The sequence below is a fragment of the Andrographis paniculata genome, unplaced genomic scaffold (assembly GCF_009805555.1).
Source record: "Andrographis paniculata isolate CXL003 unplaced genomic scaffold, ASM980555v1 Contig45END, whole genome shotgun sequence".
Lineage (NCBI taxonomy): Eukaryota > Viridiplantae > Streptophyta > Magnoliopsida > Lamiales > Acanthaceae > Andrographis > Andrographis paniculata.
In genome coordinates, this window is record NW_026137579.1 from 3668098 (window position 1) to 3690447 (window position 22350).

The window sequence follows — 22350 nt, forward strand, 5'->3', positions numbered from 1 at the left end:
TCAAGTTCAAGACTCGTTTGCGCTGATCCAAACCTGAACCCGACCCGACCTGATCCGTTTGCGAGCACTATAAATAGCTAAGGGGCAAAAGAGAAGAATAAAGATAATATATATATATATATATCTGTCTATTTATTGATTATGTTGGTTGGTAAAAACCTCTTCTTTTTTTATTTTTTAAAAATTTCTCTTTTCTTGCAGATCCATACAGTTTCCATTCAAACTTCACATAAACATTGACCTTTTCTTTTTCTTTTTTTTTTCCTCTGAAAACCCTCCTTTTTTGGATTTATACAGTTTCCACCAATTAGCAGATGAGTTCTGGTGATTATATGTATAGAAAGAATATGATTGGGATAAGAATACAGTTGAATAATTGAACGAGTGAATAAGAACCATCAAGAGAATGATGATCTTGACAAGCATATATACATGATTTAATTGGATGTGTTTGTACGTATGTATGTAATGTGATGTCCCACGCCCACAGTATAGTTACCACAAGCTTGGAAGTTGCCAAGTAAGAGTTGGATCATCAATTCAATTGGATGGATGTACCAACCAAACAAGAGTTGAATATATATATATATGTGTATGTATATAATATGCAGTGTAGTAGTAGTAGTTGTTGTAGTAGTAGTAGTAGTCTTTATGGATGCATGCATGGAGAGATACAAACATATATATGTAGTTTCAGACTAAAGAGTGTTCTGAAATGAGTGAAATGGACGAACCGACCAGACAGAAGCTGCCGTTTGTTTTGTCCGACAAGATAAGGTCTCTGTACGAACCTTGACCCTTCAATTCCTTTCAAAAGCTAAAAGGTACACACCATACATACACATAATTATTAATGCTTCTCCATCCATCCATCTCTCTGTACTATGCTATACTATACTTGTTTCTTTCGAACCATCCTTTTTCCCAAGATCCATCTATCTATCTATCTATCTATAATTACTGAATAATAATAACTACGTGGTGTAAGAGAAGACTGCCCTGCCCTGCCATGGATCCAGTAGTTTGGAAACCCTAACTACCGAAGTGAGAAATTAGGGTTTGACAAAGCGACAGCAGGGAAAAAAGTGAAAAGGATAAAAACTGGGTGGGTGGTGTGCAGTAAAGTGGGTAGGAATTGTTATTATCCATTCAGTCAGGCTGCACTCTGCAGGGGGGTGGGGTGGGGTCGACGGGGGGTAGCAGTAAAATGAATTAAAAGGGAGGGGGGGTGGGAATTAATAAATTAAAATTGATGAATTAGTCCATGTATGTGTACCGGCGCAACGTGTCATCTGTGTGTGATTTGAGACAGGTGGGGACTCTTTTCAGCGGATAACGCCGACTAACCGAAACCGAAAAACCAAAACCAGTAGGAACAAGAACCATCGGAAACACAAAAGTTTATTAATTATTGTTTCTTTATGATGCGATGTGATGATGTGAGATATATATATATATAGATATTTATACGAGAGAGAGAGAGAGAGAGAGACTTAGCTAATCAGCCATGTTTAGATAGATAGATAGATAGACATGGCAATTGGCATGATAAGAATTTCCTTTTTATACCATTCGTTCATTCATTCATTCATTATATAGAGACCAGACCAGACCAGACCTGACCAGACCACCTCCATCGGCTGCTTCTTTCCCTTTCATTAATATTTCTATTTGATTTAATCCCTTGATTCCTGTTGTCTTTCTCGCATGATCATGATTTCATACCTTAGTATCAATCTTGTATGTATGTATACATAAGACTTAAGAGAGAGAGAGAGAGCATACGTATATAATATAGAGATAGAGATAGAGATAGAGATATGTATACATGCATAGAGAGATAGAGAGCGAGGGTAGGCATATGCATCAGAGGTCATTCACGTGTCGTGCTCTGTTCTTTTTTCTTCCATAGCTTTTCGCAGTTTTGTTTTTATCCCATCCTGCATCCGATTTCGCTTTCGCTTTCTCTTCCTCTGTTTGTTTTTGGGGAAGGATTCTCGGCGGTTACGTTTTCTTGACGGTGGGCGTTGTATATATACGCCACGCCACACCACAACACCCACTAACAACCTTCTTAAGTTAAGACTTTAGACACAGATACTCTCTCTCTCTCTCTCTCCTCTCTCTTCCTCTCTCTCTCTCTCTCTCTCTCTCTCTGCCATTCGCAAGAAACAACAATAATCCATGGAAGGGGGAAAGCAGTCTGGTTCTTCACTCGCTTCTGATCTTTTTGGGGCTAAGGATTCTTCCCCATCTGCTTCCGCATCTTCTGGATTATTTGGTTCAATTTTTGCCCCTCCTCGTAAGGTATATATATATATATGACAAACAACTATTTATATATATAATCACTTTCTCAAATGCAACTCCAATCTGTTGATCTTTTCTTTGTTCCAGGTTTCGGGGATGGAGTCATTACATTCGCCAAAAACAGACAAGAACAAATATGATCCTGCTTGGAGTGCAAAGACCGAAATTGCAGCAGGTATTTTACTATTTTAGTTCTGTAATTTTTTTTCTGTGGCTAGGATTCCCAGTGCCTTCATATCTTGCTCTGTTGACATGGAATTCTGGTCAGAGAGACAACAATGGTTGAATGTCTGAATATTGCCCTGTGCTCCTTTTCAGACAAGAACAATGCCAGTGAAGGGCAGATGAACAACAGCAGTTCATATTATAATCAGGAGGAGCGACTGCTGCCGTTAAATTACAGTTCATCGATATATTACGGCGGTCAAGATGTCTACTCTCGACCCCAGGATCCGCAGAACACTTTCTTCACCACTGTCAGTAAAAACCTAAAATTTAACGACATACAAGATTCTCTTTGCATCTTCAATTAATTAATTAATTTACCCATGTCATGTCTGGTGTGTGTGTTTTAATTAATAACAGTTCAATAAAGATGGTGGAGAAGACGATTCGGGTGGGGCTTCCAGAGGGAACTGGTGGCAGGGTATGCTGTTATATATATATACGCTATCCATTCTTTCGACTTAAACGCGCTTGTTTTACGTTGACTGACGAATTGTTTAATTTCTGGCAGGATCCCTTTACTACTAATAAGAGATGTGAATCTTGCTCCTCCTCTCAGATATATATATATTGTATATGTATATGTATATGTATATATAGTTATGAATAAATTATGTATGTCTGTATGTATGTATGTAGTAGGGCGAGGGTGACAGGGAGAGTGGCTTTTGCTGTTTTCCTGTGGCATGGCAGCGTCGTCGTCTTATCGTTATAGTTCTGTTGCTATTATAATAGTAGTAGTTACTTATTTGCTTGGTAGTCATGCATTGTAAAGGATAATGATGACTGTAATGCTTCTGGCTTTTGCAATGTTTGGTGTGTATGAAAAGATGTCTGTTTCAGGCAGAATCTGATATCCTCCTGCTGCTGCTGCACTGATCCTCTACAAACAGAACCCCTATCCCATCCTACACACCACAAAGATGAAAGAAATTCGAGGTATCTATCCATCTTGGAGAAAAAAGAAAAAAAGAAAGTCAAGATTCCTAGTATGTATCGTATGTAACGTATAAAAAATCAATCACAAAGACAGACTTTGACCAGACAGACTAATGAGGACCACTAGCATAGCATAGCATAGCATAGGATGTTTGCTTGCTTCTTTTGACGGTAAGATATTTATTTCCTCCTACTTTGTCTGTGTCAGCCTTCGGTGGTTGACATTCAAACCATTTCGGAATCAATCTGGTAATATTTGTTGGCCCCTCAAATTTTGTTGTTTATTTTCATTTTTTTTTTATTTTTAATAAATAATACATCCATATTGATATGATCTCCAAAATTTGGGCACGATCCCAATTAAGCACATTACGCAAAGAATAAATCCATCCATCCATACATGGTGGCTAGCTCTCAAATCAACTAATGCTATTCCCTGCAGACATCACATGTACATGTGACACCGATGATATTTCTTGTATATTAACAATCTTAACAATATTAATACAACAGCAACTGCAACTGATCCCTTCAGTTTATTTTCCTCAACTGACTGCAAACTGATGACCTATTTCAAACGTCTCGAAGATTCGCGTGATGGAGAGAATGATATCTCTCGCGCCAATGAATCTGATCTCCACATACTACTAACGGTCTCCTTCCCTTTCCCGTCATCACCGTCGGTTTTCAGTTGATCCATTAATACCCTTTTCGCCGCAAGGGAATAACTGCAGCTTTCCATGTATGGTGACCTCTCTACCTTAGCAGGACTGATCAGCTGTAGAGGTGAGAAGCTCGGAGTCGTAAAAGCTGTCTTATACGGGGTGCTGGAGAATGCCGTAATTCCAGTGCTCTCTTGCTTTACAATCCCGGCTTTGGAAATCGACAAAGGCTGATCCGAATGGATGGACAAGTCATCCACATAAAGCAGCTCATCGATCCTTGCTACGATGTTGAATGCCAGGCTCTCGAGAACTCTCGAATAACTCTCTAAAATGGACTTCCCCACATCCTAAAATTTCAACAACAGTGCATCAGTATCGAATTTTGTTTCAATTCAACAATAGAGTTTGGAATTAGCAGTGAAATGATTAGTGTAAATGGACCTTGTTGTATTGGATTTTGCTTGTGTCTAAGGTTGTCTGAGGTAGGCCTGGAAAGCGTTGCTTCAAGCAAAGCAAAAGGCTCTCGGCCCTGTCCGCAAGAACTTCTCGTTTATCTGCATCACTAACCAAATCTTTAACTAAATCCCACGATGACTTGGAGCTGGATCTGTGCATTCTACGCAGAGATTTTGAACTCGTTCTTCGGCGCCACACATAAGTAGCGGCCTCCACTCGGTTAGCAATCTCTAAAGCATGATGCTCCGAAGACAGGTCAAGGCAGTCGAGTAAACAGTCGGGCAAAAATTGTTCAGAATTAATGTATCGATGGATAAGATCTCCCAGACATGCTTTTCCATTCTGAAAGTAAAGAATAGGACATGATATCAAGACAGTAAAAATCGACAGCCTACCTAGCCTATCCAATTCTAATCACATAAAGAAGCATTCTTTCAATCCATACCTTTGGAAGAGATTCTAAATATGAATCAGGAATCTCCATCTCTGCTAAAGAGGCATTATTGATAGCCTTTGCAGCTTTAAGAATTTGGTTTGTGGAATCACGCCTGTGTTGCAACATCCTTCTAGCATCTTCACTGAGCCCACCAGGTGGGACTCGAGGGACTGGAAGCCACCATTTGTCTTCTTGACCAGGAAGGTGCTTCCGGAAGGAGGATGATCCATCGCCTTCTGGGGCTAATATCCCTTGGTCGACATACCAGAATTCTGAATTCTCGAAGCTGTCTAATATTTCCTGTAAAAGACCATAGCTCAGTTCAGTGCATAAATTAAAGAAAGGTCCAGACACTGGACTTTTAGAATTTAATTCTTACAAGTAGCATGTTGTCTAATTTTCGCAATGCAGGAAGGTTGATGTACAGATCCGACCGAGGCCTGGAAATCATGACCTGAATCAAGGAACAGAGGATAAGTCAAAAAAGTTAGGATTAACGGCTGGATAGTTTTGATGAAATAGATTCACCTCAAGTTTGCTTCCATCGGGGAATGTCTGCCACGAAGGGATCAGCTCAACAATGTGATCGCTAACGCAGAGAAGGCAGTGCATTTCTCTTCTCCACTTGAACTTCTTCTCGGACTGTAGAGGCTCTAATCTCCAAACTTGTCCAAACAATGTAGCTATGGTATTGAGAAAAAAAAAAATGCTTAGATCGATCATGGTATCCAATAGAGCTAGTTGAACGTTATTGATCTGCAAGTATTGAGTATGTTGAATAGCTCACCATAGAGATTGGTGATAGCATTTGATATAGCCAAGGCAGAACAAACCCCATTCCCACAGCCAGACATGTCCTCACCAAGTAGCAGTTTTGAAAATCTTTCCTTTAATGTCTCAGTTTCTATAATCACCAAGATCGATCAGAGCCCAAATGGCAATGAACAGAGAGGACTATAAATATGAAGTATGAGCATTGTACCTGAATGATATGATCCTTGTTTCTCTAATTTTCTCCTGTCTGAATGGGGCTTCTCAATTTCTTCCGAAACTAAGTAGCTTTCGCACCTTGGAATTTTACTGTTGTGCAGAGGCCAGAACATCGAAGGAGATGATGATGAATCAGAGCTACTAATGTCATAATTCAAAGTAACCTCGGACGCCAAAAACTCAGAACTGGAACTGCTTTCTTCACTTTCTTCTTCAATCAAATCCCTAACATTTGGGCATTTTCGTTTTTCCTTGTCTAGAACCCCATTGTCATTCACCAGTGCCTCCATTTTAGCCTCGATATAGTTAGGAGTAACACAATACAGAGAGTTATTCACTACCATTATCCCATCAAATCGAAACCTTTTGCTGCAAACCCTATCCGGCACTCTGGCTTTATTTCTCAAGAACTTGACTGATTTCGAGACCCACAATGAGAATGCTCTAGAGGGGTTTGAATTGATCGGAACCCCAGGCCGCTTCACAGGAAAGAACGGCTTGAGCTTTGACTGGTCATCACTTTCCGGGAGAGCTCTATCCATGATGTTGCAACTTCTGCTTCAACCATGTTTGCTTCTGTAAGGACAAAGTTAAAAACAATAAAGACAAGAAAACCCGTAATAATTGTGAGGACAATAGTTGCTCAAGCACTGAAGATGAAGAATGATGACTAAATGTTAGAGCGTGTGTGGGAGAAGAAGGGAGAGAGATGGAGAATGATAATTAGAGCACCAACAAAGAGTGAGAAGATGAATTGCAGTGAGGGCATCCACCAACAATACAATGCTGAGGCCTTTTTGCTTAGGCGCAGGCGCATTCAAAGTGCCACAATGTTACTTTGCTTCAACAAAGGCTCTCTCCTGCAATTATTACATGGGCTTGATTCGAACAAAAGGATATTTCTTCCTTGCTCTTTTGTCCTTACTTTCTTTGATGAATCTCTAATATGATGAGTCGTAGTCCTGAATGGCCCCATGAAGCTTCACTAATAATGCCCTCCTCCACTGTAACAAATAAAAGCAATGTACTAACAAGTTCGTTGGATTCACATGGATCATGGAAGGATATGGGTTCGAAACACCTCCATCACTACACAATGACAAAATTCATGTTCAGTGGTTCTTGCCATTAAAGACGGCCTGATCTACCCTTGTAGATAGGCAACATAACGTATATTATTACTATTATTATAAATGTCTAGTTAATGCATCAATGCAAGCACAAATATCGATGACCATCGATTATTTAAATTGTTCGGAACCTCCAGTATCCATTTTCCCGTGATGAACTCTCCGAGGTCAAACACAGCAGCAGCCCAAGAAGATGCCGATGAAACCTACTTTATTTTTAATCAAGATTCTTTCCTCTTCTTGTGAACACTAAGTGGGACATCTAATAATAATAATAATGTCATGCAATAATTAAGGGGCCATGCTTAAAAATTAATCTGAAATGTCACAAGAAAGAGTGTATTAGTCCTACTGTGTTTTCTTTCTTTGTAAGACAGCAAGGAATGTAAGTTACAAGTCATAAACAGTGCTGGTAGCTCTAACCGAATCGGAAAAAACCATACGAACCAACAAAATGAAACGAGCAAAAGAAATCTTAGCAAAACATTGAGTCAGCAGCATTTAGGGCCTAAGGCTAAAATTTAATTGACCTATTATAGAGAAAAGATGAGCCAATGCAATAATTAAGCCCAAGACATTATTAAACTTGACAGGCCGAGGGCCTAAAAAGTTGGTGCCATTAGTTTTAAATAATTGAATGGACCTAATTTTTCATCCCGCTAAAAAAAAAAAAATTATATATCTACAGCTGTGCCTGAATATTGGGTTGATTCTTGAATCTGCATAGTATTATACCAGCTTAATGCATTTCACAATTAAATAGTAAACGAGCTTATCTGCTGTCAACTGTAATGGGCTTTTGGGCCTTCCAGTACTGGGCCGACACTGTCAACTTTAATGGCCATTGGGCTACACAAATTCTGTGGGATTGAATTGGTCAGACTTGGTGAACACTGAACATAAACTTCTTGCGTGCTATCCAAATTCCAAAATCACAATGCGTACAGTGGCAATCGAATCGTGTTAGTCGGCGGGATACTTGACTACCATCACCGGACACGCAGCATATGCGACTGAATCGTGCCCCGCGGTTCTCAGGATTATGCCTCAGATATTGAATGGTGAGTGGATAAATCGATCTATGGAAAGAGTGTTTATCGGAGAGAACTGAAGGAAATAACTGTGGATTGGAAGCGTGGTGCGCCATCACGATGCAATTCCGTTCCCACATTTATCTGGTTCAATTGCATTAACGTGCGATCAATTGCACAGGCGACAGATAACATCTAAAACTTCGACAACAATCTGAACGGCGAGCTTTCTCACGAATTGTGTGGAATCAAAGCTAGTTTTTATCATGAAACCAAAATCCTGCAGATTGTCACCGAATCCTGATACGTAGAATTCAGAATGCATACCCTCGCCAAATTTTCAATGGAACATTCCAGCGCTGCCTTGCTGCTCCCGAACAAATTCATATCTACTCCAATTCTCCGGTCTTCGGTCATTCTTCTTCCCTGTTTTCTCAGCTTTTCTGGCGCGGCGTGTTTAATGCTCTTCCTCTATCTTCATTTGAAGGTTAGATTCTCGACAGGGTACTAAAAGCTCCATATGGAAATCCCCGATCCTCTGTTCTTCCCTGGCTAATAAGGTACTTTCTCCCTTTGTTCATAATATTTACACTGATGTTAGTATGCTAAAATCAAATGAAATTCGCAATTCTTAAGTCTCATAGTAGTCCGGTTGGGAAAATTAACAATGGAATTTCAATTACCTGAGAAGAGATTGTATATTATGATTAGTGTTACTATTGTTCTTGATGATGCCTAATTGTTCTGATCATGTTATTACATCACATAAAGAATTATGAAGGCATAGAATAACATAACACTGTTATACGTGAATGCATGCTCCCAAGGCAGAAACATTTCATATCACAATTAAAAAACTCGAGATCTAGGCTAACCTTTTTTATAGAAATTCCATGTGCACGTCTTCCCTAGAGGTCCCATAACCACTACACGACATTTCTCCTGTTAACATTTTTCCAGCACTAGTTTTTATACATATATAATTTGGAATGGACTAAGTGCATGTTCGATGTGCATTACAGTTACAACCCAGCATGGCAGGTAAAGGTAATATATATCATGTACTATTTATAAATATTCCCATAATTATTCCACTGTTCCGATGATAGACATTGATCAGGCTTAGTTTCGTTGGTTGCTTTATTAATTTAAATACGGGGCATGTGAGAGATATGATAATGGTCCCACCGAAATGATGCTTTTAGGTATAATAGAGAAGTTGGAGTGATCACATCAGGGACAATAGAACAATATCTACCATGATAAGATAATGGCTGAGAGAGGAGCACACTGTGTTGATTTAGATTCCATAATTATCTTTTTTGAGATATATAATTAATTAGATAAACAGAAACATTAATGTATGTGTGGGACAGTGCTTTCATCAAAGGGAGATTTAAATGAGTGAGGCAGGCTAGATAGATAATGGGCGTGGCTGGCATGGCATAGATACCCCAGCATCAATTTATTTATTATTATGGTTGGAAATTTGGAATATATCAATCCCAGTTTGATTTATGACCTTATTTCATTGCTTCTTGCTATTAACATGATGGGCACTTATTCTCATTAATTATTCATAAGTGGTTGCCACCAAGATTTCCCTTCAACTGCAAACCTATATTAGAGGGACAACATTAAAGGCAGTAAATGATTTACTGGACTCTTGTCTGTGTCAGTCAAAAGCATGGCATCTCGATAAATAAAAAGTGGTTCCATAATCATTGAGCAAATTGTGGGTTTTTGATCATTTTGCTCAGATTTGTCTTCCACGCTTAGAATCAGGATTATTTCTTCTGTTTTTTTTCTTGAAAAAAAATAATTAACCCACTATAGACAGGATTCCATTTCAATTATATAATGCTTTGTTTCTTGTCTTGGTTCAATTCCATATGCAATTAAATTGTGGTATTTAATGTTGTGCAGATGTGTTAGTGCAACATCCAACAACCCATCCAAAGAATATGAAATTCTTATCAAGTTGTGTCGAGTGCACGAAGCAAAAGTCGTAATTCTGGGGATTCCACCCAAATTCTGAGAAAATAAAGTATATGATGTCAAAAGATAGATAATGTAGCCCAGCTCAAGTATTACCTGCAAGTGGGGCCATCCAGTTGGGACTTGCTCTGCTGCCCCTGCTATTTGGTATACTGCACAAACCTCATGAAGCAGAATTAATTTATGCAGACATGACATGGTCATGGTCATGGTGTGTTCATGTCCGTGACTAATTAAAATGAAAACGACCTTCCTAGGTAAATAATTAATAAATTATCTACTATTAATTATCTGCACAATCTTTCGGCGCTAACCTTGGTGATTGGTCTTGCAGAACTAAGAAGCAATCCCCTTATCATTATCATAATTAATTTTGTCCAAGTGGAGACCACTCTCCCTTTTCCTTTTTTCTTTTCAATGCTACCCCCACTTTCTTTTTTTTTTTTCAATATATTGAACATGGAATAGATGATGATTCACAGGCCTGTGTTATAGATATTTAGGCGTATTAATGAATTGTGATGCTTGTGTTATAAGTCAAAGCCTAACTGTTAATCCCATGTGGTAAGAATCTTGACTATGACAGACAAATGGTTAGGATTCATTAGGGTCATTCCATAGATTTATGCATTTCATCCGTAGGGCTCAACTGAGAGTATCAAAATTTAAATTTGTTCATCCGTTGATAGAGCTAAGAGTTCAACAGCACTTTTTGCTCGATTTATACCTCAATAGATTATTCTTGTATGCTTGCTTCTTCTATGCTTGCGCTAAAAGGACACTTATATCAATGCACTCCGGGCCTTGGACAGGGACTTGGGGTCCCGGGTGTAGCCAAGAGCATGTGGCTAGCTAGGTTTGAAGTGGAATCGAGGAATGGAGATGGCGCTCAAAAATACAAAATCGTGGGCGCAATAAATTTCATTAAATCCAATTAAGAGCGGTTGGTGGCGTCCGCGAGAAAAAGGCGGGAACGGCGCCACAGACAGCGACGGTAAAGCGGTTTGACTATCACAACATCCACTTGTGACTACTGAAATCACTCCCGTCTTCCCCCTCCTCTTCCACACCTGCACCATACTCAATCATATGTATAATTGAATATATATATATATATATTATTCTTACAGTGACTGTACCATGTAATCGTATGATCAAGTTTAGGTTCATTTGGCTCAGATAACAATCATACGACAAAAAGACCAAATTACTTTTTCTTTATTCCAAGTTCGGAGACAAAATAACAAGATAATAAAGTACACTAAGGTATAGACTAAAAAAGATAGTGATGTGTGGAATATCCGTCAAAACAGGGGAAAAGAAATTGAAGAAGATGATGATAGAAAATCCAGCATGGTCGGATTATATTTGGACTCAATCGACGGTTAACAGCCGGCCGACGAGACACTTAATTACAATCACGAACAATGAAATTTTACATATATATAATTCCTCGTAAGATTTGGATTTGTCTTTGTGTAAAAATTTAGGGAAAGGAACAGCAGCAGCAGCGGCGGCATGTCGGTAAGGTAAGCCAGATAGGTGTCTGATCTCCTCGGTCAAAGATTCGACAGACTACTTTGAAACATAGGGTTTCCATTTCCGTGTCTCTGTCTGGATGATGCAGAGAGAGAAATATCTGTCTGCTCTCAAAGTCGTCTGATCTGAACATTATAAAAATAATTTTGATTTAACACTTTAAAATCATAAGAAACCCAAGTGAGGGTATATTCGGCATTACAAACAACATCCCAAGGGCAAAATTGTCAATCAAGTAGGAAAAGAAAGAAAGCCCTAAACAAGCAAAAACCGACGCCACCGCACGTCGCATGTCTGCCACGTGGCAATAGAGATGGGGGCGTGGCGATGAATGTCCGTCCCTTCATTCTGTCGCCACTAACTTAACCAATCCGAAAGGCTCAAACACGTTGTCACCACGCCACCATCATTTTCTTCCCAAATTAATAATAACGACCAAAATTGAATGACAAGCCAATTAACTCCGGATTAGTTACATATTATTAAATAGCCAGAGCAATTGCAATAAATTAATTATGAACCATATCTTAATAGTGTTAGCATTCAAATATCAAATAAATATACAAATTGCTGAAAAAGGCAGGCCAGGCCAGGCCGGTTTAGGGCACTTGAGCGTTTCCCAATGGGGTCGACCGAGTTAAGAACTCACATGCGAACCGAGTGAGCGGTGTCAGACACGGGCCCACCACCACCACCACCCCCCGCTTATCTGTCGCCAACTCTTTCCAACTGTTTTTCCCCATCTTTTCTGCCGCGCGTATACACACTCTCCGACACGGCGCGTCGACACCCTCTTTCTCTCCCTCTCCCCGCCCTCAATCTCGCTCCACTCTCCCACCCCTCCCCTCAATCGATTTTCTTTTCACCTTTATTTTTTCTCTATATCTTTGATGGGCCCTTGAGATTTTTTCCTCCATTTAAGTGGTGCCTCTATAATTAAACCTTCAAGAAGCAGCAACGTCCCATAATCTCATCCCAGCTTTCAAAATACCCGCCTTTTGATTGTAACAGATTTGCATATATCCTTTGGTTTTTTCCTTCTCCTTCGCTGTATATATACGAGCAAGAGTTTGTGTGGGTTTTTGCATATCTAGTCTGTCCGTATGGCGCAAGACTTGGACGATGGTGAGTTCTGGCTGCCGTCGGAGTTTCTGACGGACGACGACCTTCTGACGGACTTTAAAGCTGACCGTTTGCAATCCAAGGGGAACCCTGATTTCACTCATGGATTTGGAAACTCGTTTGGGTTTAATTCGGATCTGAGTTCACCCGGTGAGTCAGTTATGGGCTCAACGGAAACCGAGAGCGATGAGGATGATTTCATCACTGGGTTAAATTGGAAGATGGCTCGTTCATCTTTACAGGACACTGGTTTCACTTCCGACAACATGTCCAAGGTATTTTCTACTACTATTACTCCCTTCTGACTGTCGTCTCGTTTATTTTCGTGTATAAATTTGTGTTTCGATTTCTATGTAGGGTTGGAAGCTATCTGGATCGCCACAGTCGACTCTGTGCGGCTGCAAAGCAGGTTCTAGCAGGGGAAGCCCCAACAGCGTCTCCCGTGTATCTTCACCACCCGACGGCAAGGATGTTGGGTGGGATTTGCTTTATGCAGCTGCAGGGGAAGTTGCCAGGATGCGAATGATTGAAGAAACGACAGCGTTTCATTCAGCCAAACAGCACTTCCCTCCGCCAAAGCCAAACCCTAACCCTGTATCGATACAAGTTGAGAAATCACACACAGCCAGTGGCGGGATATACCGATCTCAGACCCAAAATCAGTCTTACCATGCTTACCTGCAGTTGCAGGCATCTCAAGTAAGTGTTTCTACGCCCTTTTAGGTTGTGATATTTTGTACGGAGATTCACTTTACTCATTTGTCGTTTTTGTTTTAGCGCCTGAAGCAGCAGCAAATGCTGAGAAGTGGGGTTTGGGGGCAAGGCCGAATGGATTATCAGTTTGGCAACGGAGGGCCTGTCGGTGCAGGAAGGACTCAAGGTCCATCAATGGCCGCCTGGCCTACTTTACAGCAATCCCATCAGCAGCAGCAACAGCATCAAACTGGCTCAGGGATGAGGGCAGTTTTTCTGGGAGGAGCAGCAACGAGGAAGGAACGGACTGGGACCGGCGTTTTTCTCCCGAGGAGAGTTGGAACGAACCCTCCCGAAACCCGCAAGAAAACAGGTAATTGAATATTGTAACTAGTTTTTTTTCTTTTTTTTTAGTGCTTGGCTGGTGGTCACATGCGGCATGTTCTGATGTTCTTGTCCACTGTTTCGATTTAACTTGATGCGATATCTGATCTGTCTGTTCTTTTCTGTTGGTTTTACTTTTTTTGCTTAGACAATGCACTGGCTATGGCTGCCGCTGTTTGTATGGGCTAATTTGTGTGAATTTGCTTTACTGTATTACCAGGGTGCTCTACGGTTTTGCTGCCGGAGCGGGTTGTTCAAGCCCTGAATTTGAATCTGGAGTCGAATTATCCCCAAACCAATGTTAGAAGCCATGGAAATTTCACCCCAGAATATGGTATGATGTTGATATTGAAAGCTTCTTGTTTGTCTTGGAACATATTATATAATTTGTGGGGTTGCTAAATGTGAGTATAAAAAAATTTCAGATCCTGGTTTGAATCGTAGAAGCAATGTCTTGATGGCTGAACAGAGAAACCTTTTACAGCAGCCATTGATGCATCCTGAGCTCCGGTTACCTCAGGAATGGACTTACTAGCTGGATTGCCTTCTTCTTAAAGAATAGATATCAATTTGCATTTAAATGAAGATTACAGAAGCTATGGAAGTTTCGTATAAGGCCGGTTTTACTAGAAAAAGGATGATAGTATTAGTATATTTTGCAGACGACACGTCATTAGCAATTGTAGTGTAGAACAGCAGTGGGGAAGTAGCAAGTAATTATGTAGGTAGACGACGATGAATTGAAGAGGGAATGTTAGCAGCAAGAAAATGATTTTTTTATATATTTTGGACGAGGTTTTGTTGTGGGGGGAATAAGAGTTAAGAACAAGTGTCTATGGCCGAAGTGAGTGATTATTTCGTTTGGCTCGAAGTACAAGTAGACAAAATTCTCGTTTCCTGTTCCGTGTGGGGTTTGGAAGACGAATCATCAGCAGTAACGAGGAAGAAATAAAGAAGGAAGAAGTGTCTTAATTATTATTATTATTATCATTATTACTTTCATAGGTTGATTGGTTACTATTTTCACCCTCAAACGGGTCCTTGAGTTGGAGTCTCGTTTTGGTTGATGCTCCTGCTCTGTTTTACTTAAACTAATTTTATCTTCCTTTTGTTGTGTATTGTAAGAATGGGTTGATTTTGTTTTGTACTGAAATGCCTTTTAAGTTAATAATAATAATAATAAAAGAAGTGCCTTCGATTCAGCCCCTTCTCATTTTTGCATTTTACCCACTGTTATCCAAAATTGTAATATTATAATATTTGTGTTGTTTATTTATTGAGAAATAAAAAAGAAAAAGAAAACATATTTTAGTGGTCAAAGCATAGAAAGAAGCAAAAGCTGCAGTTACAAAGCACAGATGAATAATGCTTTTGCACTTTGATGCACATGGACATGCATTGTGGTGTGTTCCTGCGGTGAGGTTTAGTAGTTGTTGCCCATTGCCATTTGATGCGCAAAAACATACTCCATTATTATATAGAATTGCTATTTAATAAAATATTATTCACCAAACAATTATTAACATAGCAATATATATATTTTTTCAAATGGTTGTCTATAGAGTCTTAAAAGGGGAATTAAAAGTAATTAAGATTGGATAAATTGCATTTGTGTGTGCAAGTCTAATGAAATAATAGTAGTAGTAGGAGGAGGATCTTGTTCACACAGTAGTGTCTACTGTCTAGTGTAGGACGAGTATCTTTTCTACTTTTATAAATATTTATTTATTGAAGTTGGTGTTCGTCTTCGTTTGTCGTTGACTCTTAACCACAAAGCTTCTGCCCTCCTATTCCCATTATAGCGTCAGACCTCATCCCATCTCAACTTGTAAGAATTGAATTAATAAAAGCTTGTATTATCAACTGTTCTCACAGTGTTTTCAATTTTATAAAGAATACAAATTTATGAAATAAAACTAGTTGATATAAAAAATGTATTAACAATAATAATAATAATAATAACAATAGAATTTTTATTTTATTACTATTATTTTTTTTAAATGATAATGTCGGCGTCTGCTTATTTAATTTTATTTTAGTATGGTCCAATATTCCCCAACACTAGTCATGCATAATTATGGCAATAATTATTATGATTTGAAATCCGTTATATATGACACTACCCACTCAGACAATCTAATCTAAGCGATTTCTAATATTCCCTACTGTTTCTTGACAATTAAATACAACCAATTGTAACGTCGACGTGCACTCATCAAACACACATAACGAAAATTTTAATTAGTTAATTAATTAATTGAAAAATGATTATTTACTGCACTTTATGAGGTATGAAAAATTTTGACGTGTTTTTTCTGTGCCAAAAATATGTGTAAATCTCAACAGTTTAGGTAAGATGGTAGTGGCATTTGTTATATATTTGGATTATAGAGTACAAGTTTAAATAAAATATAGTAATTGATTTATCTATTTTAGTGGGGTGGTTTAGTTAAGATAAATTATTGATGGGACATAACACACACTGATTGTAAAATTTGTATTATGATCCTGGAAAAAGACAAGCCCCATGCCATTGCCATATTCTTACTAAAATCTAGGACTAGGAGATGGAAGCTGTACCAAATAATTGTAATAGTAATAAAGTAGCAAGTTCAAAAATTCAACAGTTGTTCACCAACTAAAAATAAAATAAAATCAGAATCCAAACAGATGATAATAGGTGATACATAAATGTCAACTGGCAATACGGACACCAACATGCTTGCCTTCTGCTGCTGCTCTTACTATTACCATGTAATATGACAACTCACCCATACCATACCATACCCTATATTTTCAAACTTGGATATAATTTATTTTTATCTTTAGTTTTTGGTACACCAAACTATTGTCTTTTATACCAGTAGCTTGTCTTTTTTTTTCTTTTTTTATTTTTTTTATCAAATCCAATAAATAAAATTGAAACTATTTTGAATTTCTTTAATGATGTTCTTCCCTAATTTGAATGATTACTGAAGAAGATAGATTGAAGCAGGAGTGAACTTGGATGTGGTTGGGGTGGTCCTAAAAGATTGAACTTTATAAAAAAAGCTACTGAATTGTAAATAGTTTGTTGATGGGTCAAGTGGGTTTTTTCGTGGGCCAATAATTGGGCTGATGTAACGACCCAAATCTTATTATTATGGATGGATTCTTAGTAGGCCCATTATTTGAGCCCACAGAAATTTCTTTCGACATTGATATTTCATATTTGGACCAATTGATTGAGTTACAACAAGAATAAAAGTAAGTCGTGTATGTATGTTATTAGCAAGTAGTACTATTGTATCTATGAATGGTAATAATAATTATCCCCATCAACCTTAACGCTATATTATATAGCACCCACACGTACAATAATAACTTTAATCAATTAATGTTTTCAATTCTCTAATCATTACCCCCACTCCACGGTCATACATAATTCCCTAACTCCAGATAGATAGATGGTCCATCCCATTATAGTATTTATTTATTTATTTTTACTTAAAAAGATAAAAATTAAAAATAAAAATGATGAGTATCAATTGGATGCAGGCTGAGTAAAGTCCAACAAGAGAGGAGGCCAGAGATGGAAAAGAATTTATGAATGGGAAAACTGCCACTGCTTTGTCAAAAAGGTACTAATTCAATTATACTCAAATCAATAATAAATCATTAAAATTCCAATTTTATTACACTATCAGCAAAATAAATTAATCCCACAGCTACCATTTTATATTTCCGCGCCATTAATTCACATTCCCTTAATAATAATCCTATCCTATCTATGTGATTTCCTTCCACACACACACACACACACACACAACATTTTAATATTAATAATTGAACCGTGATCCCGTTCTGCTGTTCTTCTATTCAGAATCGAGGGGTCCGGGGACCTCAACACCAGTTGGATTCGATTCCATTCACAATTGAGTTGTATGGTTCTGATCCATTTCTTGAATGGATCCATGGAGCTTCTACGTGTTTCAGATAGGGCCCATTGGGCCAACTATGGAATTCACCATCTCGTGTGGGCCCACAGAAATGAATTATTTTAACCCATCCGATCCTCTTTCTTTATATTTATTTATTATTTTGGTATCCGAAAAGTCCATTCATTAAATTGTCGTGAAACGCTCGTTTCTCTCTCTCATCATTAGGACTCTCTCTCTCTCTCCTCCCTCGCCCAGTCGGTTTCAGTCACTGCAGTCTGCAGGTTGCACAGTTTCTTCGCGGGTATTCTCTATATCTTTTTATACGTGTATGTATGTATGCACTCTGCACTGTATCTATATACATTTTGTTTGTTTGTTTTTTTTTTTTTTTTTTTCTAATCAGTAGGTGTGCCGCTTTACGTTTTCTCCGGCATCGAGGATTACGCTTCCGTCAATACGAAGAAGATTTCTTGCTTTTCCAGACCCTGTTCCCCGCTGCAATTCTTTTCTTGGCGTTCATGTGAGTTCATCTTTTTTGTTCTGACAATTGCCCTTTTTACTCGAAATAGAATATGGGTTTGCTAAATCTCTACCGTGGGCTTGCATTTCTTGAAAGTGTTTCTCGTTTGTTTTCTTTCTCCCTTTCTTGTGATTCTTGGAGCTGGTTTGGGTGCCGATTCTTGATTTTCTTGGTGCCTATCGTTGGGGCCTGTTAATGATGACAGTAATAATTGTGATTATTCTTTGTTTTGATTTAGCCTCTTGTTGTTTGGATATGTGCTTCCCTTTCTAATAGGAGGGTTGTTGATTTTCGGCTATATGGTATATTCTGTTCAAAGAAACATTCTGGAATTTCATTGACTCTGCCGACATCTTGCCAATTTTAAATACACAGTGACAGGCTCATTCTTGTTGTACCATGCGTTTCTCATTATTGCAGGCAATTTGTTCCGTGGAGTTTTCATTGCAGGATAAAAATCTAGGGATTGCCATTTTTTTCTAATTGAGATGTCTTTTCTTCTTGTGCCTTTGTATTACAATGATGGTGCTATTTCTTTCAAAGTAAAAATTCATTGTTAGGCGGATTTCTCTTCCTGGTTTGGATTATTTGTTTTAATTACTGTTGTTTTTTCTTCTCCATTATAGTGGGTTTTATTTTACTTTTTGTTATTGGAGCCTTTAGCTATTTACCCCTTCTATTTTGGTCATGGATAATGTATAGTTTTAGATAGTTAGAATGCAATGCCAAGATGCCCTATTGCTAGTCATTCCTCTGTGTATGACCTTTGATCTCCATTTGTTTTTCAGTTGTAACACTTCTTCCCTTTTCAGGGGAGAACTTGATTGTTGATATCTGATTTAATAAATTAAGTGTTGTTTTCTATACTCAGGAGCAAAACCAGCATTCTCATGCAGTTGCCAGCACTCTTGAAAGTCCCACTACTGAGAAGATGTGTAAAGATGAATATGGATTGAAGTGTGATCACAAAATTTGAATACTTCTATCAACATGGGCGATGTTTTAGGGCAGGGCACAAGTGAGCGCTGTCGGATTGACCGGAGTCAGCACAATTACACGTCTGGATTGTCGATTGACCGGCCATACCTATCACCTGAGAGTGAATACAGACAGACTGAAATCATGGGACAACTGGGTCGCAACAAACCTTCCAAGAATGTTCCTGAGGCGCCATGGGATAGGAGATCGTCATTTAATGGTGATTACGATGAGCTTGTCAAGCACATGTCAAATCTACCTGGCTTTCTCCAACGAGTGGAGAAGGAAAACTCTGTCCAAGAGAAGGCTTTAAATTTTGGTGTTCTTGAATGGAACCGCTTGGAGAAATGGAAGTACACTGAACGCATGCCTAAAATTTCTCCCAAGAAAACTTCAGCAAGCAGTAATTCCATCCCAACAAGTGGGCAACATAAAATTAGTCCAAACTTCAGACATCATTCTATTTCACAAGGGCGTCATCCGACTTCATTGTATCCTGGAAAACAGTCCTTGCAGCGTGGTACTCTTTTTAGTTCGCCTCCGAGACGGCCACTTTCATGTGACGGACCACATCTCAACCCAACAAAGGAAAAGAGAGACGCTACTCATCACAAGGATGGCAAGTTTGTTGGTCCATTCACTTCGAAAGGAAAAGAAACTTGTAACCAAGAATTTCATGCTGCTCAAAGTGGCATCATTGGTAGGCGTCCGGATCATTGTAAACAGAGGCTTAAGTCTGATAACAGAAGTTCTGAGATGAATAGGGAGAAAGTCAAGAAGAATGATCTGAAGGAGGAGGTGATCTTAGGGAAACAAGTTCGGTCACCAGAGCTGGGCAAGCATATATCTTTTGTGCCTACAGTTAACAAAATCAAATCTCTGGAGAAGAGAAATGAAATACAATCCGATAATGGAGAACCACAAGTTATTGTGATCTCAGAACGTAATCATTTTGAAGACAAGATTTGTGCGGAGACCATTGACTTTATGGAATCCAGGACCTCAGTTAATGACCGATTTTCTGAAGTGGCAAGGAACAGATTTTCTGGTTTCTGTCCTACCCGTGATTTTGATTATGGAGGATTCTCTTTTGATGCATCACACTCTTGTCCACTGCCTTCTGTGCCCACAATTCCCACCCAATCAGTTATTGAGCAACATGACAATGGTACTTCGTCTCAAAGTGCTACTTCAGGTAATGACTCGATGATGCACAAGGAAACTTCTGCTCCATCATCTTCAACAGAGGCTTCTCACATAGCATCACCCTGCGTTGCTGAAAAACCTGTTGTCAAAAGGAGAGCCTCCTCTCCAGCACATCGATTCAGCTTTGACCTCGGTAGGGTTGGCCGAACATTTAGCTTTAAGGATAACTCACAATTGAATTCAGCGGACATTTCTGTCACACCTAATAAAGTGAGGCATGGAGCTCACTCAAGTGTGGATAACATTGCAGCAGTCAAGGAAACTCCTAGCGGCAGAGCAAGGTCGAGCCCCTTGAGAAGATTGCTGGACCCATTACTGAAGCAGAAAGGAACAGGATCTTCTGAGACAAATCGACCAACAGGCAGGAGTTCATATTCCATGACCGTAAGAACCACAACCACCAAGGGTCCATCTCAAGATAAGAATCCGGGAGCATCAGTTTTGCAGGCTCTTTTGCAGCTCACTTTTAAGAATGGTCGCCCTTGCTTCAAACTTGTTGTGGACAATACTGAAGACATGCTTGCTGCTGGTTTGAAAAGTTTGCCAGCATCTGGAAAGAACGATCCTTGCATGGTTTATACATTCTACTCTGTTCGTGAGATAAGGAAAAAGGCCATGAACTGGATAACTCAAGGAGTGAAGAGTAAGAATTGTAGCCTTGGCTATGACATTATCGGCCAAATGAAGATTTCAAACTTTTACCATCTGAGGGAGAGTGCTGGTGGCTCTGTTGAATGCGAGGCAACAGAATGTGTACTTCATGGTATCAATCCAGGGCAGGGTGATAAACAATCACTTGAATTTGCACCTGGCACAGAGATTGCTGCCATTATTGTGGAAAGCTCAACTAAAATAGTTGAAACACTTTTTGGATCAGCAGAGGTGCTTGATTCGGATGCAAGTAAGATGACCAGCGGCACCACAGTTATCTTACCAGGGGGTGTTCATGGTGTACCTGTTAAAGGCACACCGTCATCTTTAATCAGCCGGTGGAGATCTGGTGGATTATGTGACTGTGGAGGGTGGGATGTCGGCTGCAAGCTGCGGGTACTTGCTGACCATAAGAAAAGCAGCAACGGTCATCATTCATCATCGACATTTGGCTCTAATGTTGATAGCCTTCATCTTTCTCCACAGGTTACACTATTAGCAAAACCCTTTCCCAAGTGTGTGTTCATCATAGTCTTTGGGAATTGGAAATTGATTACTCGACTATGTATGTATTTTTGCAGGGTGGAGAGCATAATAGCAAGCATGCGCTCAGCTTGGAACCTCTGAGCAACGGACTTTATTCTGTTGAATTTGACAGATCAATTTCATTGACGGAGGCATTTGCTACATGCGTAGCATATATTACCTGCCGAAAACTTCCTGAATTCACAGACATTAGAGGGGGATCAGACGCACATAACGTTCCAGAAGACAATGCTGACATCCATGAGAGAAGAACGCCAACCAAATTACAAGAACAACAGAACATGGCGCCACACCAATGCCCGCCCTTGTCCCCAGCTGGAAGGATATAAAGTTTAGACGCCGCCTTGCCTCAGCACTTAGAAAGTCAAGTCAGTCTATGTTGTGGGCGATGATATGATATTTTCGATATTCATTCAATTCATACTGCACTGGTTTCATAAATCTTGTCTCCCAGAAAGTGTGTGGTCATCTTAATCTGTAAATTCGGTGGTATTTACTTGCTGTGAATAGCCTTTGTTCTTTGTTGTTGCGAATCCAGACCATACCAGTCCAGGCCATATGTATACTAATAATAATGATGGAATGTTCCATTTATTATCCCAATTTGCTAT

General features: G+C 39.2%; 4 protein-coding genes and 1 long non-coding RNA gene across 7 annotated transcripts; 4 read left to right on the forward strand and 1 right to left on the reverse strand.

Annotated features, from left to right (window-relative positions):
- Nucleotides 1–1658: 1658 nt before the first annotated feature.
- On the forward strand, nucleotides 1659–3384 carry LOC127251331 (uncharacterized). Its single transcript, XM_051274995.1, has 5 exons — nucleotides 1659–2307; nucleotides 2398–2485; nucleotides 2629–2786; nucleotides 2896–2956; nucleotides 3047–3384. Exons 1-5 carry the CDS (start codon nucleotides 2185–2187, stop codon nucleotides 3061–3063), a joined length of 447 nt encoding a protein of 148 aa, XP_051130952.1. The 5' UTR covers nucleotides 1659–2184; the 3' UTR covers nucleotides 3064–3384.
- Nucleotides 3338–8329, reverse strand: LOC127251328 (rop guanine nucleotide exchange factor 7-like). The gene is made up of 8 exons (XM_051274993.1): nucleotides 6758–8329; nucleotides 6014–6597; nucleotides 5819–5935; nucleotides 5560–5714; nucleotides 5411–5485; nucleotides 5041–5331; nucleotides 4581–4937; nucleotides 3338–4486 (listed from the first exon to the last, which is right to left on the reverse strand). The coding sequence occupies exons 2-8, from the start codon at nucleotides 6561–6563 to the stop codon at nucleotides 4043–4045; spliced, it is 1989 nt and encodes a 662-aa protein (XP_051130950.1). The 5' UTR covers nucleotides 6564–6597; nucleotides 6758–8329; the 3' UTR covers nucleotides 3338–4042.
- Nucleotides 8330–8619: 290 nt separating this feature from the next.
- On the forward strand, nucleotides 8620–11667 carry LOC127251332 (uncharacterized). Its single transcript, XR_007838888.1, has 3 exons — nucleotides 8620–8742; nucleotides 10109–10437; nucleotides 10993–11667. It is a non-coding gene; the product is annotated as an uncharacterized LOC127251332 (long non-coding RNA).
- A 939-nt stretch (nucleotides 11668–12606) lies between these two features.
- LOC127251330 (uncharacterized) lies at nucleotides 12607–15120 on the forward strand. Its single transcript, XM_051274994.1, has 5 exons — nucleotides 12607–13116; nucleotides 13199–13540; nucleotides 13619–13907; nucleotides 14139–14252; nucleotides 14344–15120. The coding sequence occupies exons 1-5, from the start codon at nucleotides 12823–12825 to the stop codon at nucleotides 14451–14453; spliced, it is 1149 nt and encodes a 382-aa protein (XP_051130951.1). The 5' UTR covers nucleotides 12607–12822; the 3' UTR covers nucleotides 14454–15120.
- Nucleotides 15121–18028: 2908 nt separating this feature from the next.
- On the forward strand, nucleotides 18029–22272 carry LOC127251905 (uncharacterized). Of its 3 annotated transcripts, none has more exons than XM_051275853.1 (4): nucleotides 18029–18139; nucleotides 18242–18358; nucleotides 19230–21679; nucleotides 21775–22272. In XM_051275853.1, exons 3-4 carry the CDS (start codon nucleotides 19349–19351, stop codon nucleotides 22066–22068), a joined length of 2625 nt encoding a protein of 874 aa, XP_051131810.1. In that variant the 5' UTR covers nucleotides 18029–18139; nucleotides 18242–18358; nucleotides 19230–19348; the 3' UTR covers nucleotides 22069–22272. The 3 variants fall into 3 exon arrangements, with proteins under 3 accessions (XP_051131810.1, XP_051131808.1, XP_051131811.1); XM_051275851.1 differs by having other exon boundaries at nucleotides 18038–18139; nucleotides 18245–18358; XM_051275854.1 differs by having other exon boundaries at nucleotides 18057–18119.
- Nucleotides 22273–22350: the final 78 nt, after the last annotated feature.